The sequence below is a fragment of the Corvus cornix genome, chromosome 9 (assembly GCF_000738735.6).
Source record: "Corvus cornix cornix isolate S_Up_H32 chromosome 9, ASM73873v5, whole genome shotgun sequence".
Classification (NCBI taxonomy): Eukaryota; Metazoa; Chordata; class Aves; order Passeriformes; family Corvidae; genus Corvus; species Corvus cornix.
In genome coordinates this window covers 16,966,583-16,980,544 of record NC_046339.1, presented here as the reverse complement: position 1 = coordinate 16,980,544, position 13,962 = coordinate 16,966,583, and the positions used below count along the sequence as shown (strand labels likewise).

The 13,962-nt window shown below is 40.5% G+C and overlaps 1 protein-coding gene across 19 annotated transcripts in view; it reads right to left on the bottom strand.

The window, feature by feature from the left end:
* DOCK10 (dedicator of cytokinesis 10) overlaps positions 1 to 13,962 on the bottom strand; it is a 144,943-nt gene that overhangs the window by 51,722 nt on the left and 79,259 nt on the right. For all 19 annotated transcript variants that reach the window (XM_039556901.1, XM_039556900.1, XM_039556902.1 and 16 more), the window contains exons 8-14: positions 13,348 to 13,531; positions 11,636 to 11,721; positions 9,412 to 9,495; positions 8,367 to 8,522; positions 6,545 to 6,769; positions 5,683 to 5,805; positions 4,992 to 5,074 (exon numbers count right to left, since the gene is read on the bottom strand). In XM_039556901.1, coding sequence (XP_039412835.1) covers positions 4,992 to 5,074; positions 5,683 to 5,805; positions 6,545 to 6,769; positions 8,367 to 8,522; positions 9,412 to 9,495; positions 11,636 to 11,721; positions 13,348 to 13,531 — 941 coding nt within the window. The remainder of the gene's footprint in view (positions 1 to 4,991; positions 5,075 to 5,682; positions 5,806 to 6,544; positions 6,770 to 8,366; positions 8,523 to 9,411; positions 9,496 to 11,635; positions 11,722 to 13,347; positions 13,532 to 13,962) is intronic.

Here is a 13,962-nt window from a genome sequence, read left to right as displayed (position 1 = left end):
CCTCCTACCACATAAAGAAACACAGGTTAGAGACCTCAATGAGTGCTCCTGTGCATTAAATCTGTCCTGTGTCCTCCAGGAGCATGACACCAGCTCACTGTGGCTTAGCATTCCTCCACAAAACAAGTTTGGGCAGCACCAACTAAATTTTTGATGAACCAGTTACAAAGTGTCCAACAAAATGGAAAAGAAGGATAACCATCTATAACTGAGAACAATAAATATCAGCTGTTGTGTGCACAGGAAGACATTTCCAGACATTTCCATTCCTGCTCATTGACACTTGCAGGATTTAATTAAGACACTCCAGTGCCCTTTGTATATCCTCAAGGGTCACACATGCTGGCTGGACCAGATAACGTAACAGCCATCCAAATTAATCAACCTTGGATTCAACTGTAGTATGAAAATCGTTGCTTAACAGAAGTAAAATGTTCTTGACACTAAGTGCTGTTCTGTGAATCATTTGGCCAATCTTGCTTCCTTAATTTACTTCTCTGTTCCACTGCCAGTGAGAAGAAGAATTGATGCCAGGACAAATTGTTGCCAGATGCAAAATAACGGAGCAAACCTTTGGAAGAGGATCCCAAGAATAAGTATAAATGCATCGTATCTTAACTTAATTAACTGAGAGAAGCATCCCTATTTCAGTTCTTTGCAACTGTAATGATCAACTCTCTTCTATCAGATTTTTGCCTCCAGCTGTTGGAGGGAATAAGGTCCACACCAATACACCATGTCAAAAAGCTTACTAGGGAGAAACCAGACCTCATTTCTGGCAGCCACCACTTACTCTACAAATTCTATTAAACTGCTGTCAGAAAAAAGTAAAAGGAAAGAAAAAAGATTTAATAATTATTACAGTATTGGTGACACTATGATATTTCTTGGACTCAGCACTGCTTCCTCCTCCAGACTAACAGAGAGGACCAAAACATTGGGTGAGTGATTTCCGCTGTGCCACTGGGCTCTGCAATGTGATGCTGAGCAAAACCAGGCTCTGCTGGAAACTATTAACTGATTCCAGTGCAGGCTCTGGCACCGAACAAACCCCTGCTCAGTGCAGCAGAGTGTAGGGGCACTCACCAAGGAAGGGCTGGGAATACAAGTGAAAAGGAAATGAAGCTGGAAATAGCTCACTCTGGGTCAGTGGTATTGAGCACTGCCTTTCAGGAGGCTCAGGAACACAGCATCATGATCCTCAAGGTCTCTTCAAACCCAAAAGCTTCCATGATTGCGCACTCCTCCCCTCTGGTTTGGAGTCAGAAGGGCTTTACAGAGTCGTCCTGCCTACAACCACTGCTCCAGAGTATCAGCGCTCCCTGGCTATCACACGCTCTACCTTCTAGGACTGGTTCAGCAGCATATCCCCACTGAAATAATGCACCCAGGACAAAATTAAAGGCATGAAACTACTACAAAATGGAAATATTTTTCATCTCTCCAGCTTACACAAAGTACTCAATTTATATAAAGTTCTTAGAACCACATGAGTAGTTTAGATGTCCATTGAAAACAAGATAATCCTTCTAAAAAAGGTATGTTTTATGCACTGGGAAAACTGTACTGGTGTCTCCATTCCCCGCAATTATTAAAGCTGAAGAATTGCCAGAGCGGCAAGTATTGAATGTGTTACAGCTGCAGTCAAGTAACTGCAATCCCATGTTTTGCTAGATCCTTGCAGGCAGAACAAAAGTGCTCCTTGTCACAAGGAACATACGGAAGGCATTTGAGAATGACAACTGTCAGGTCAAAACAAGGAAATGCTTTAAAAACTTCTACAGTCCAGGGGTCCAATATTAGTCTAATACATTAACAACGCCTTAGTGCTGGGCACTTATTTACTGAGATGTTTTAATAAGAAACATTTCACAGAACTAAACTCCTGAAGAGATTCTGAAAGTGGTAATTTAGAGGTAAGCAAGTTAATAGATTACACTAAAGAAACTGTAACATTATCTCAGTACTTAAAGTGTTTATATGATTCTGCTCTTCTGACACTGTTACCTGATTGTCCACAATCCTAAAAAAATTCTCTGAGCACAGAAAACCTACACATTGTTCATCATTTAACTTTGAAAAAAGTACTTTTGAAGTAGTGGTTTATGATTTGCAGGAAAATTGCTCACCTCCAGGGTTAGACATTCAGTGAAAGATCTGCAGCTACTGGAAATCGGTGCAGTCTCACTGCCTTCAGCTACCTCAACCTACAGCGGCTAAACCAAACCAGCAGCTGCACAAGCTGCTGAAGGAGTCAAATATTAGGTTCCAAAACATTATGTTTACAAGGGTGGAGAAGGTTTGAAGGAGTAAGAGTGTAAAAACTAATCTCTGTGAATGAAGTTTTTCGCCCCACATCTACAATATGTAGCTGAGGCAGATATTTGCAAACTTTGGCAGTTCTGGCAGGAATACGAGACTCTGACACACTGTAATTCTAACACATAGCGTAATTATACCTGCGAGAGCACACAGACACCAGATTTCCAAGCAGGAAATCAGGGAAGAACCCTGAGTCATGCTTCTGAGCAATGCTAACAAACTGGTGCCACAGGAGCTAATTAAGAGTTTCAGTCACATGTGCAATACTCAGCTGTCAAGAGTTTGGCTTGCTGAATGCATACATAAAAATTGCACTGCGGCCATCTGTAACTGCTTTAAGGAGGGAAAATTTCCACACAAAAACAGGAGTGTGCTTAATGCCAGAATGAACTAACTGGAAAACACATTTCCAAACCCAGGGTCTTGCTATTTATCATAGCCAAACCATTTTTTCCCCCTGTAGCGCGATAGCCTCATGTGGAAACTTCTGTTTTCAAGCTGTGAAAACAGAAATAGATTTTATACTCCGCTTTTACCAAAGTCAGACCTGAGCAATGTTAATACACAAATAGATGTAAATGAGTGTGGAATTTATATTTTCTCAATGCCCCTCAGCCTGACAGGCATTTAGGGTGCTCTGTGCCTCACAAGGACAGAGGCCACAGCAAACTTCACTCATGTCTGTAAAGACTTCCCTTAGGCAGAGCAAGTGCAGAGCTGCAGCCACAGTTCTGGGCTGAGGCACACACTCCGTGATGCACTTGGGCAGTACAGCTGTGGAACACACAGCCCAGCAGCTGAGAACCAGGGGAGTGGGGCACAGCCCAAATCCTGCTCCTGCCCACTCCCTCTCACCACAAGGCAACAAGGGATTGACGCTTGGGGAATCCTATAAAAGGAAAATACACTTCTTTCAAAATGAGAAGAAAACCTTTCTGTATTTTATTTTTGGCAGGATTTGCTGAAGCTGTGGAAGAATGTTCTAGCCTTCTTTATACGCATGAGTGCCTGGCCAGACCCTAAACTAGTTAAAATCATCATGACACCTAAAGATAGCTACAGCAAGGGCTGAGTTGCAGAACGTTATCACTGATGGTACTGCCACAGAGCACAGGCAGGCAGGCAGAGTTAATAGGAAGCTTCAGGTCAGTCTGGTGCCAAGCCTGCACCACCTGCCATTGCACAGTCTGTTACATGGTAAAAGTGTCTCTATCAACCCATCAATATGATTTTGATGAAAGGTCCTCCAGCTACACAGACATAGCAAATATTTATGAGCATCCTTGAGCTTGGAATGACAGATCAGAACACATTATCAGCCTTTCTCTTGAGCACTCACTTACCTCTCCTGTTCTTACTGGATATTGAGAAAGAAAGTACATAAATAAAAAATAAATGAACGCTTCAAATGGCCATACCTCACTGCATGTTTCCTTCTTTGCCATCTAAGCACCATATTCTAAAATCAGAAGCTTTCCTCTGCACATGTCATGGGAAACTGTGCCCTTCTGGAGCTCTGTGCTCCCCAGAAGAAGCACACACCACAGAGCTCTCTCATAACTACGGGCAATGCCACAACACGAATTTTTCACCCAGCACTTGCTCTTCCTTTTTCCCTACTGAGAGCTTTAGGCAGCTCTCCACCTGGCCTGCTGCTGTGAGAACAGAAGCCACAGAGAAGGAGGAATGTTTTCACTTGGCAATTGAAAGCTTTCCTTTTTATAGGGAATATAAAAATTTATATTCCCTGCTCTACACATGGCAGAAAGAAAGGAGAGCTGTCACAGGGACACACAGGAGGGTCTCCATTAGGAAGCTCTCTCATTCCAGGGCAGCAGTAAGTTGAAGAAATTAAACAACACTGAGAAAGATAAAAGGGAGACGACAGAGAAAGGAATTACATCAAAACTTCAAGGAAGAAAAAAAGGAAATAAAAAGCCATGTTTGCTAAAAGGGGATCAAAAGACACAGGGGTGCCTCAATCTTGAGGTGAGACCAGCAAAAAATTATACAGGAGGAGAGAGAGAAAGAATAAAAATCCATTACTGCCACTGCGCTGACCTGCAATAAAACCCAACTGACCTGCCAAATGAGAAAATAGAAGTTCTCCATCACCTACTAACCACAAAAAATGCAAGAGTACCTGAACCATAATCCCTCAATATTACCCCCAAAGCACTTCAAGTCCTTGGTTAGAGTTTTCTTAAAACTTGACAGGCATCATAACAAGAACAGAGCTTCACACCTATGCACCTACTTTCTAGGTGGCCACTGCAACTCTCTTTCAGACCACAATTCTCTTTGCAGGAAATTCTTATGAGAACTGTGACTTTAACATCTCTTTGGCAATTTTTAGCACCCAATGAATGGTGGAGCTCACGATAAATTGATATTTCATCAGCTACCTTTGCTGCTCCCTGGCAACTTCACTACACACCTGAAGAAAAGATTCCACCACAGTAACATTTAATGAGCAAGTAACGGACGTTTAGCTGTGAGAAAAATAGGGCAATGAAACAAAAAAACTGCAGGATATTCCGGGGTCCTGGACCAGAGAGAAAGCTTTGCTTAGCTTCAGGCAGAAAAAGTGGGAAAGAATAAAAGGATAGAAGTCCAAGGGAATAAGCAATAAGATGCTTATTAAAATCATGAAAAGAATGAGTACATACCTCACTGACCAAGCAAATGGCATACGGTATTTCCCCAGCTTGCTGCAGAACTGTTTATTGGATTTTAACACTTTCTGTGCCCACTGCAAAAATGGAAATGTGAATTATTTCATCAATAGCATTCTAACACCTTAAATGGTGCACAAAGTACATGCAAGCTGAAGAGGCTACAGCATCACTACAATAATTTGGCCTGATATTGTTCATAACAAAAGGTTCCAGGGTGGACAGCAGACACATCACAAGATGAATATGATGCTGCTGACAAATTAAACCCTTTCACCACTCCTTTATTCAGAACTGCATTAAAGTTGTTCTGGTTTTCTGTAATTACCCAATGCAGGTGCAGTGCCTGCTCTCAGAGACAGACAGGTGCCTAGGCCAACTTTGCTCATGTACAAAGTTCCCTAGCTCATAATTTCTAAAAGATTGCTGAAAGAGAATATCCCTGTACTAAGGCATAACCAGCACAGGAATGCACCACAGATGGTTTTGCATGTTGCAGGCAAAATGGAGCTTCATTCATTCAGTCAGTGAACTTGGACATTTGCTTTCTGAAGCATGGGGCTCCCGGGAGCTTGTCCTGTTCAGCAACCACACACTGCTGAGATTCGTCAGTACGGTTTGCGATGCCTTCAGCTTCCAGCACGCAGAAGCTACAGAGAAGGAACTGATGTTCCTGTTACATTACCTTAAAAGAATCAGGATTCTTAATGTAAGGTTCGGCACTGCTGGCAATGTTTCCCGTAAGCACCTTTTCTATTTTTGCCACTAGTACAATCTCAGAGTGAGGATTACTTATGGAGAAAAGAGCCTGTGGATAAAAGAGAACAGTTCAAAAATATACAGCAGTACTGGAGAAAGGAAATACTGCCAGTGCTCTCTGTTCATGGAAACAGTAACAAACCAAATCCAGAAACGAGTATTAAGGATTATTATCTTGATTTATTCAACACAGACAGACGGAAAAGAAAATCTTTGTATTAGTGGTGAAGTCAACTTGTGCACATGCAGCACCTTGCAAACAGACTGATTCAAGTCAAAAAGCAGTATGACCATGTTAGCATGGTCTAACCTAACTGTTCCTCTCTTGGGCAGCACCTAAAAGCTGGCCTAAACCAGTCATTCCTCAGGGGAATGAAAGGAAGAGAAAAGTAACACATGCTGCTGTTTCAGCACACAGCTTATGGCAACAGCAAGAATGTGAAAGCACTTTGAGATTATTGCAGCATCTAGGCATCTAGGTGTTGGTCTGAGTTGTGATTTTGTCTGGCTGGTTGGAAGAGCTCAGAAAATGGACCCAAAGAGCACAGGAAATATGGGTGGTTTCGCTAAATAAGAGACACTAACTTTTATCACAGTTTTGATTGTAAATGGTCTATACAGGGTTCTCAGAAAGCTGTATATGAGTACAACCAACACATGAAAAAGCATTTTCTTGAAAACAAGAACCACTGGTAGTATACATGACTTCTCCAATGAAAAAGAATACTACTGATCTTTCTAAAGAAGTCACACAGGTCACTAAGCCATGCAAGTCGCACGTGGAGTACCTGTTTGGGGTATTTCAGCCACTCTTCTGGGAACCCTTTGACCTGTGGTTCTTCCATTTCATTTGAGTCAATACTTGAGTCAACTGCACCATTTTCTACTAGACACGAGGAACCTGAAATCATCTGTCTAACCAGAGTGTGGTTCAAATCCACATGAAAATCAGCAGAGATCTTCCTGCCATCCCTGACGTCATACAGTGCCACGCTCACAAAGAAAGGCTCTACCTAGAGAAAATACCAGAAACATAATACAGGGGTAAGTGAGAGAATGAGGGTAAGGTCTATCTTTTAATGGATTTCTGCAACTACAAAAAAAGAAAGTAAACAAATATTTACAAATTATGAGATACATTAAAAACACTCACACACCCCCTTGCCCAAGTTAGTTTCAAAGCATGTGATTTTAGGGGCTTTCTTTTTTTGTCAACAGAGTACCAGAAGAGGAATTGAGAGCTTAGAAACTCACAGAATCAAAAGCAACTGGATAACTAATTATTAGAGTAAATGAATAGAGTCCCAGTAAACACACCGCAGGATTTTTAAAATGCAGATTCAGAGTCATTATAAAAGAGGGAAGAGTGAGTGTGGGCTTTCCAGGGATTGTCAGAAATGCAACACAAAGATGACAAATGCCAGGGGATGGAAAATGTTTACTGGTACAAACACAAAAGCGTGGGTGTATTATTCTGTGGGAAACACATGTTCCATTTTGCTGGGAAACCAGCACTCAAACCACTCTGACAGTGCCCACTTATCCTATGGCAGAGTACCAGGGAATTCAGTCCTGTGACTGAAAGTAACCTTCAGAGAGCATCCACAGTTCTGACAGAATAAATCAGCCTCAGAATAACACCACCTGAGCTGTCCAGAAATCAGAACCTTAAAACTGTGGAGATAAAGAGCAGTGCATAACAGGAACAGTGTCCTATGCTTTTTCAGCCTCTGCAGTGAATATTGCATGCCCTTGGTGCAGTTATCGTGACTTTATTTAAACAGTTATTCCAGTCTGCCAAAAAAAGATATTGATTACATCATGCTGAATTTGCACTCACTGTAGAGGTCATCTTCAAATGAAAAACAAACAAATCAACAAACAAAATCAATGCCTCATATGTAATATATGAAAGTGGAGTTGCTGGGACACTGATGTCTCATAACTTTCCTGCTTCAGAGGAGAACTAACTAAAAGCTATAGACTAACATCTACATCCCAATTTTCCCTGCCCCTTTTTTTTTTACAGTAAGAATAAGCAAAATTTTCTGGTTTGTCCTGTTTTTAGCTGGACTCTTCCACTAGATGAAACATCCTGTCCTTTCTATTTTGCCTTCTCTCCTGTAACTTTATCTGCTTGGTTCCTGGTCTCTCTCAGAACAAAAAACCAGCAAAAAAAACCCAATTCACCAGCAACTGATATTCAATTACCTCCCTACATAAGTCTTGGCAGTTTAAACTCGTTCTTCTTATAGCAATTGTTAAGAATCCTCAAGGATTTAAACATTTTTGATTCTCCACTGAACTGTAGCTAAAAGTCTGCAATCTAAATCAGCTTCAAAATATCTATTGAAAAGTTAATCAGTTTCATTATTCAGTCCAAAGGAATGGTCAGGGGAGGAGGAGTGAATGTAGTATGCATGTGTGAGACAGCTTTCCTTTCACTTCTCTTTCCAAACCAACACATGTACAGAAAGAGAAAAAAAACCCCAAGCATCAAACCAACAAAAAAAAAAAAAACCCAAAAAAACAAAAAAAAAAACCAAAAAAAACCAACAAACCAAAAAAAAAAAAAAAGAGAAAAATCACAGAGAAATAAGAAAAGCTTACATTGGTTGAGGGATCATTTTCATTTTCAGTAACACAGGCCTGGAGATTCAAACTGAGGGATTTGCAGGTTATCAGGATCCTCTTTGCAGGCTTTTCTTCGAATGGCTTTATCACTGAGTCTCTCCCTGGAAACTCCCTTTTCTGAGGATTCAATGCCTAAAACAAGTTGGGCAATTTGTTATATATAGGAAAAAACATCATATTCCAAAACTAAGTAAGCTTTTTAAAGGTCTTTGCAACCACTGAAACACCTGAAAACCTCAAAAGTCACTCTTGGTATCTTCATATTACTACAGTAAATGAGTGTTACTCCCAATTTATAGATTAGGAAACAAACCAAAAAGATTGCCTGAGGACATATATAATGTCAGAGGCAGAATTAGGGATTCAAATTAGATTTCCTGTAATTTTAGAACAGACTTTTTTCTTGTTTACTTACTGTTTCTGAAACTTTAGCTTTTAATCTCCTCATATAGATTAAAAAAACTCACATTTTCAGATTATTAACACCACATTTTAGAATGAGATTGCAGGCATTTCCCTCTTTTCCCATTACTTATATGCCACATTACTATTTCAATTCGCTTAATACTTTGAATAAAGGTCTTGTAGCTGATTGACAGCAGGCTCAAGTTTAAATATACACTGATCCCATTGTTACTTAAGCCTTCTTTTTAAGTAAAATAAAATTTCTATTTAAATCACATCCAGTGCAAGAAATAATGTTCTTTGAATCCTCACATTAAATGTTAAACTTTGCTTTAATGCTTGTTTTAAGCTCATTCAGAGTTTAGCTCGACTGGACTGGGTGACCTCCAGAGGTCACTGCCATCCTCAGCCATTCTGCAGTCAAAGTGTAGAGTCTGTACAGAAATCTCTGTGGACTACAGATAGCTCCCCTCTCTCTTCACAGCTGAAGCCTTGGGTATACCCAGTTGCTTGCTGAAGTGCAAACCACTTTCCTGGCTCAGCTAACCCAGTTAGCTCGTGCCACCTGTACTTTAAAACTTCTAAGAATTGAAAAAAACAATTTAGAATCTCTTACTGCTATATCAGGATCCAAAGAGAACAGGTTTAGCCGCTCTGTATTCCGAGAAGCTTTCACTGTTTCTTCTGTTTCTGTGATGTACTGTGGTGACAGATAATAAATTAGTTTTCTGCACAAGAACAGAAATCCATAGAGTTTTTAGACTTCTAAATGAGTGATCCATGTTTTCACTCACAACAACATTTCCCATTTCTGCAGCAGTTTTCCCAAAGCATTTCCATGCACACTCTGCTTGTGAAGCAGGGATTTTCAGGCCATGACATACTTTTAAGAAATCCCAAAATAGATCAATTAAGTAATTCAAGTTTTTGTATGTTCACGTGTGCTATCCATCGAGTAAGATACACCAAAATCAATTTAGAGATTCCCAAGATGAGGGAAATAAATCCCCAAAAAACCAGCCCCACAGAAAAACACCTGCCAGGGGAAGGCAGAAAGGGGAGCAGCAAATGGCACTCACACTCACAGGCTGGGCAGACACACAGACTGCAGCGTCACCCAAAGGGAAGGCTGAGAGTCCTCTCCCATCCACCCTCTGCCACAGGGAGGATCACACATACCTATTTCCTTTCTGACAGACACATGCTTAAGTTAATAGCAAGCTCTCTGACAAAACCAATTTCACCTCCTGAAGCTGCCTGGTGCTTTCCTACCCCACCTTCTAAAAGTTTATCCTTATGTCTAACTGTGGTAACTTTTTCCTTGCTATTTAACCTCACTTATCCAATATGTAAAGTAAGCCCTATACATTTCCCTTCCCCTTAAAGATCCCTTTGGATAGCTCTGAATTTTTTTTCTCAGTCTAAACATGCTCAATTCCTTCAATCTTTCTTTGCACTTAGATTTCCCCTAATTTTTAAATTGTTAATCTCTGAACTTTTAACAGAGTGTCCATCTTTTCTGGTTGCCTAGGACTGAGTACAACCCTTAGTTACCATGGCACAGGATATTCTCTTGTTCAGGTCCCATTCAGTGTCTCACATCTTCCACACCATGACATTGCCAGCACACATTAAGTAACAAGCAGCAGTAGCAGCCCAGCAAGACCAAGAGCTCTACATTGACTTCCTAACATGCACTGCCTGTGGCCTGACCTGAAGAGGTAGGCCCTGATGTGGCTCTGGTAAACTGGTTTAGAGATGGGATCAGCATATTTATCTGCCACAGACTAAGGAAAGGCCACAGAACACTGCTGCAGCCAGGCTTACAGAGCCAGGGTGGGGGAACAGGAATTATCTATATAAAGGGCAAAACAAGCATCACAAAACAAGCTGACCATCTCCTATAGCCTTGCAGGCACCAGTGGTCTTTGAGATATCAGTAAGATACTTCTGAGATATCTGCATCAACTAAATCATTAGAAAGAATCTATCCACAAACAAGATGATCAGACACTTCTGCTGCTCTTAATACATAAACCACATTTTATCTGGTTGGTTGTTTCGTGTTTATTTTGTTTGGTGATCTGATTTTTTTTTCTTTTTCTCATTCTAGGTGACCACTTCACATATATGAATATGATCTACAGTAAAATTCTGTCCTCAATTGCATAGACAGCTTTCAGTTCAAATCTGTGTGAGTAACATCCTCAAACAGCATTTGGCTTTGTAGACAGACAGTATCTACAGCAGCTCACTGGCAGAAGGCTACAAACAGATTGTGCATTCGTTTAAGAGAAAGCAGTGAAGCATTTCCAATCTAGCTTTTCATTAAAAAGCTTCTCAGCACCATCTACAATTATCTCATCCACATGAAGCAGTTTATAAGCTCCAGAGGACAAAATGCCTCCCCCTGGTAGCACACATATCTTTCAGTGAAGTTACAAAAGGCAATGAGCACTTCAGAGCTCCCTTCCTTGCCAGTCACACAGGAAATCTTGGCTCTCCAAGGGCCAAGCTCTACTGAAATGCAGTTCAGATGAGCAAATATTTCACACATAACTGCAGGGACCAGACCCTTACTGCCTTCCTGGTCTAAATCAAAATACTCTGTGGAGCACCTGCTCTCTCTGCATCTGATGGAGATTTTCTCACTTAAACAAAAGGATGAGTTGCTCAGAAAGAAGATTATTCCTGTCATTTGTTGTGCCTCTAACAATTTTAATAGACTGTGCTATATTTTTCAACCTTTCACAATATTAATGATTAAGCTATTGGCAGGCATTTTTCACCTAGGAAATTCTTTGCACTAAACTTGTAAAGAAAAACATAACATCCATTACTTTCGCGAAGTCTGGGTGCAAGGTGTTCTCTGAAGAATCTGCCTCTTCTTGAGAGCCATCATAATTCACCAAAACTTCTGCAGGGTCTTGAAGAGAAGAAAAAAAAGAAAACACAAAATGGTTTTATTATTCTTGCTATTACCATTGCGTTTAAAAGATAAAACCCCATATTTCATGTTATTTCTTTTTATCTCCTTCAGTCTCATCAGGCTACCAAATGGAAGCGACACTCATGTAAACCTCTGTCCTCCTGAACCTCATCTCCACTGTTGCCCACTGTATCTTAGTCTATATTTAAGCTTCCAAACAACAGGCCTGACTGCTCAGTGAAACATCCAACACATTCACCCATGACAAATATTCATGCCCATGACAAAGGGACAAATCAGTCTCTTCTGATGCAACACCAAAGGTTTATGTCAACCAAAAGATTTTGGATACCCAGTAAAGGGAGTATTCAGCGAGGCAGGCAGCACCTTACCTGCCCGTTGGGAAAGGGAGGGATGCAGTGTCTGGACTCCATGAGCTGCAAACCTATGGATCCAGAGAATAGCACTAAACACAAGCCCTGTGCTTTACTCAGCTCACCAGGGAGTGCTGTTTTCACTAGGTAACTCCCCCATGTGAAAGAAGTCATTGCAGTCACTTTGGGCTCTTCTTGCCAAGAAAGCCTCATGTCTTTTGACAAGTTAACTCCATAGCACATTCCTGTTGCTTGTTATCAGCTTTTTTACCAGTAGAGACTTCTGTTTTCTGTTAGCCTGTGTTTTTGACCTTTTATGCACATATTTCTTCCTGTTTCATTAATATCCCTTAGGGGTAGGATTTTCAAAAGTACTCCTCTGATTCTGAAGTGCAAGTCTCTTGTGCCTCCAAATTACAAAAACATCTTTGGCTATATGAAGAGTATCCTGTCCTTCCAAAACTAGAACTTATTATAAACATCAGGCTAAAGAGTTCAATTAGCTCTGAACATCCCTAATGTTCGGATGCATGTGGATTCAAAGCTTTGACTCAGCTCAGAGCACACACATTCTACATCTGTATTAAGGTTTCAAGTGTTTTCAGCCTTAGAATTTCAGCTGGAGTTCATCCAAACTGAATGTGGATTTATTATGTGGAGGAATGAGTTACTGCCACACGAAGACTGCAGTATAACAGAGCATCCAATTCTTTCTTCCACAGTGAAAGTATAATATGCAAGCTCAAAAAAGCAAGAAGTAAAAGTCAATAAGCTTTCAGAGAAAGAGCCATATACCACAGCTGGGATTTTTTTTTTTTTTAATTATTAGCTCCAGATTTTTAGAGAAAGCAAAATGCTGGAAAAAGAACTGATCTAACCACTCTCCAGCACAAAACTCTCTTAAACTTTCAGAGTTCCAGGACAGTAAAACACAAAGTACCAGCAAGATCACTGACAGAGAGGACTAAATTTGAAAAAGAGCTGCATATGCAGAATGGAGCCACGTTGCTCCTGCTGACTTTGTGGGAACAGCTTTACCTCCCCCTCCAGCCTTTTGAAAATGATCTGAGGGGAGTTAGCTGACATTGTTCAGGGATTGCCAAGACTGGTGCTGCTTCATCAGAAATCAATAGGTACAGAATCCATTACAGACTCAGGCAGTCAAAATGATTAAATACTGATATGAAGGTTCCACTTTTTTCACTTGTTTAAAAAAAACCCAACAATACAAGAGATTTTTCACTCTTACCAAGTCTCAGATCAGTGAGATCTGCACTCTTCCTCTCCTGAATTGTTCCCTCTGGGTTTATTTGCAGGATTTTGTTAAGAGTGAAAATCCAGTCATCCATATCCTGCTCATTTTCAGCTGCCAGCACAAAGTATGTGAGGTCATTCATTTTCAACTCAAAGGCATGTTTCCTAAGCCTGTTATTCTGTTGGAACAAAAGGAAAATAAAAATAAACACTAGAAATAATACAAAAAGGTACTGAAAAAGTCATCCATAAGATGGATTTGTATATGGCCACTCCTTAAAATGACATTTAAGGGAACTTCAGCGGCTTTAAAGAAAATCCAAATAGTGCAATATTAACACAAATTTATGTCAATTTGTGCCTTTAAGAGCTTCTATGGCCAAACATATGTCCTATATTTAGCCACAGAAATCTAAGACGGACAATACTTCAGAAGGGAATACCTCCCATGTGGAACAATAAAAGACCTCTGGTCACAAAGTGCAGCACTGCTACACGAGTTGAAGCGGTCTGGAGAGAACAGCTCTAAAAATCAAGTCTCTTATACTTTACCAGCACACCAGACACAAAAAAGATAAACCAAAGTACTGCTAAGTCATATAAATATTTG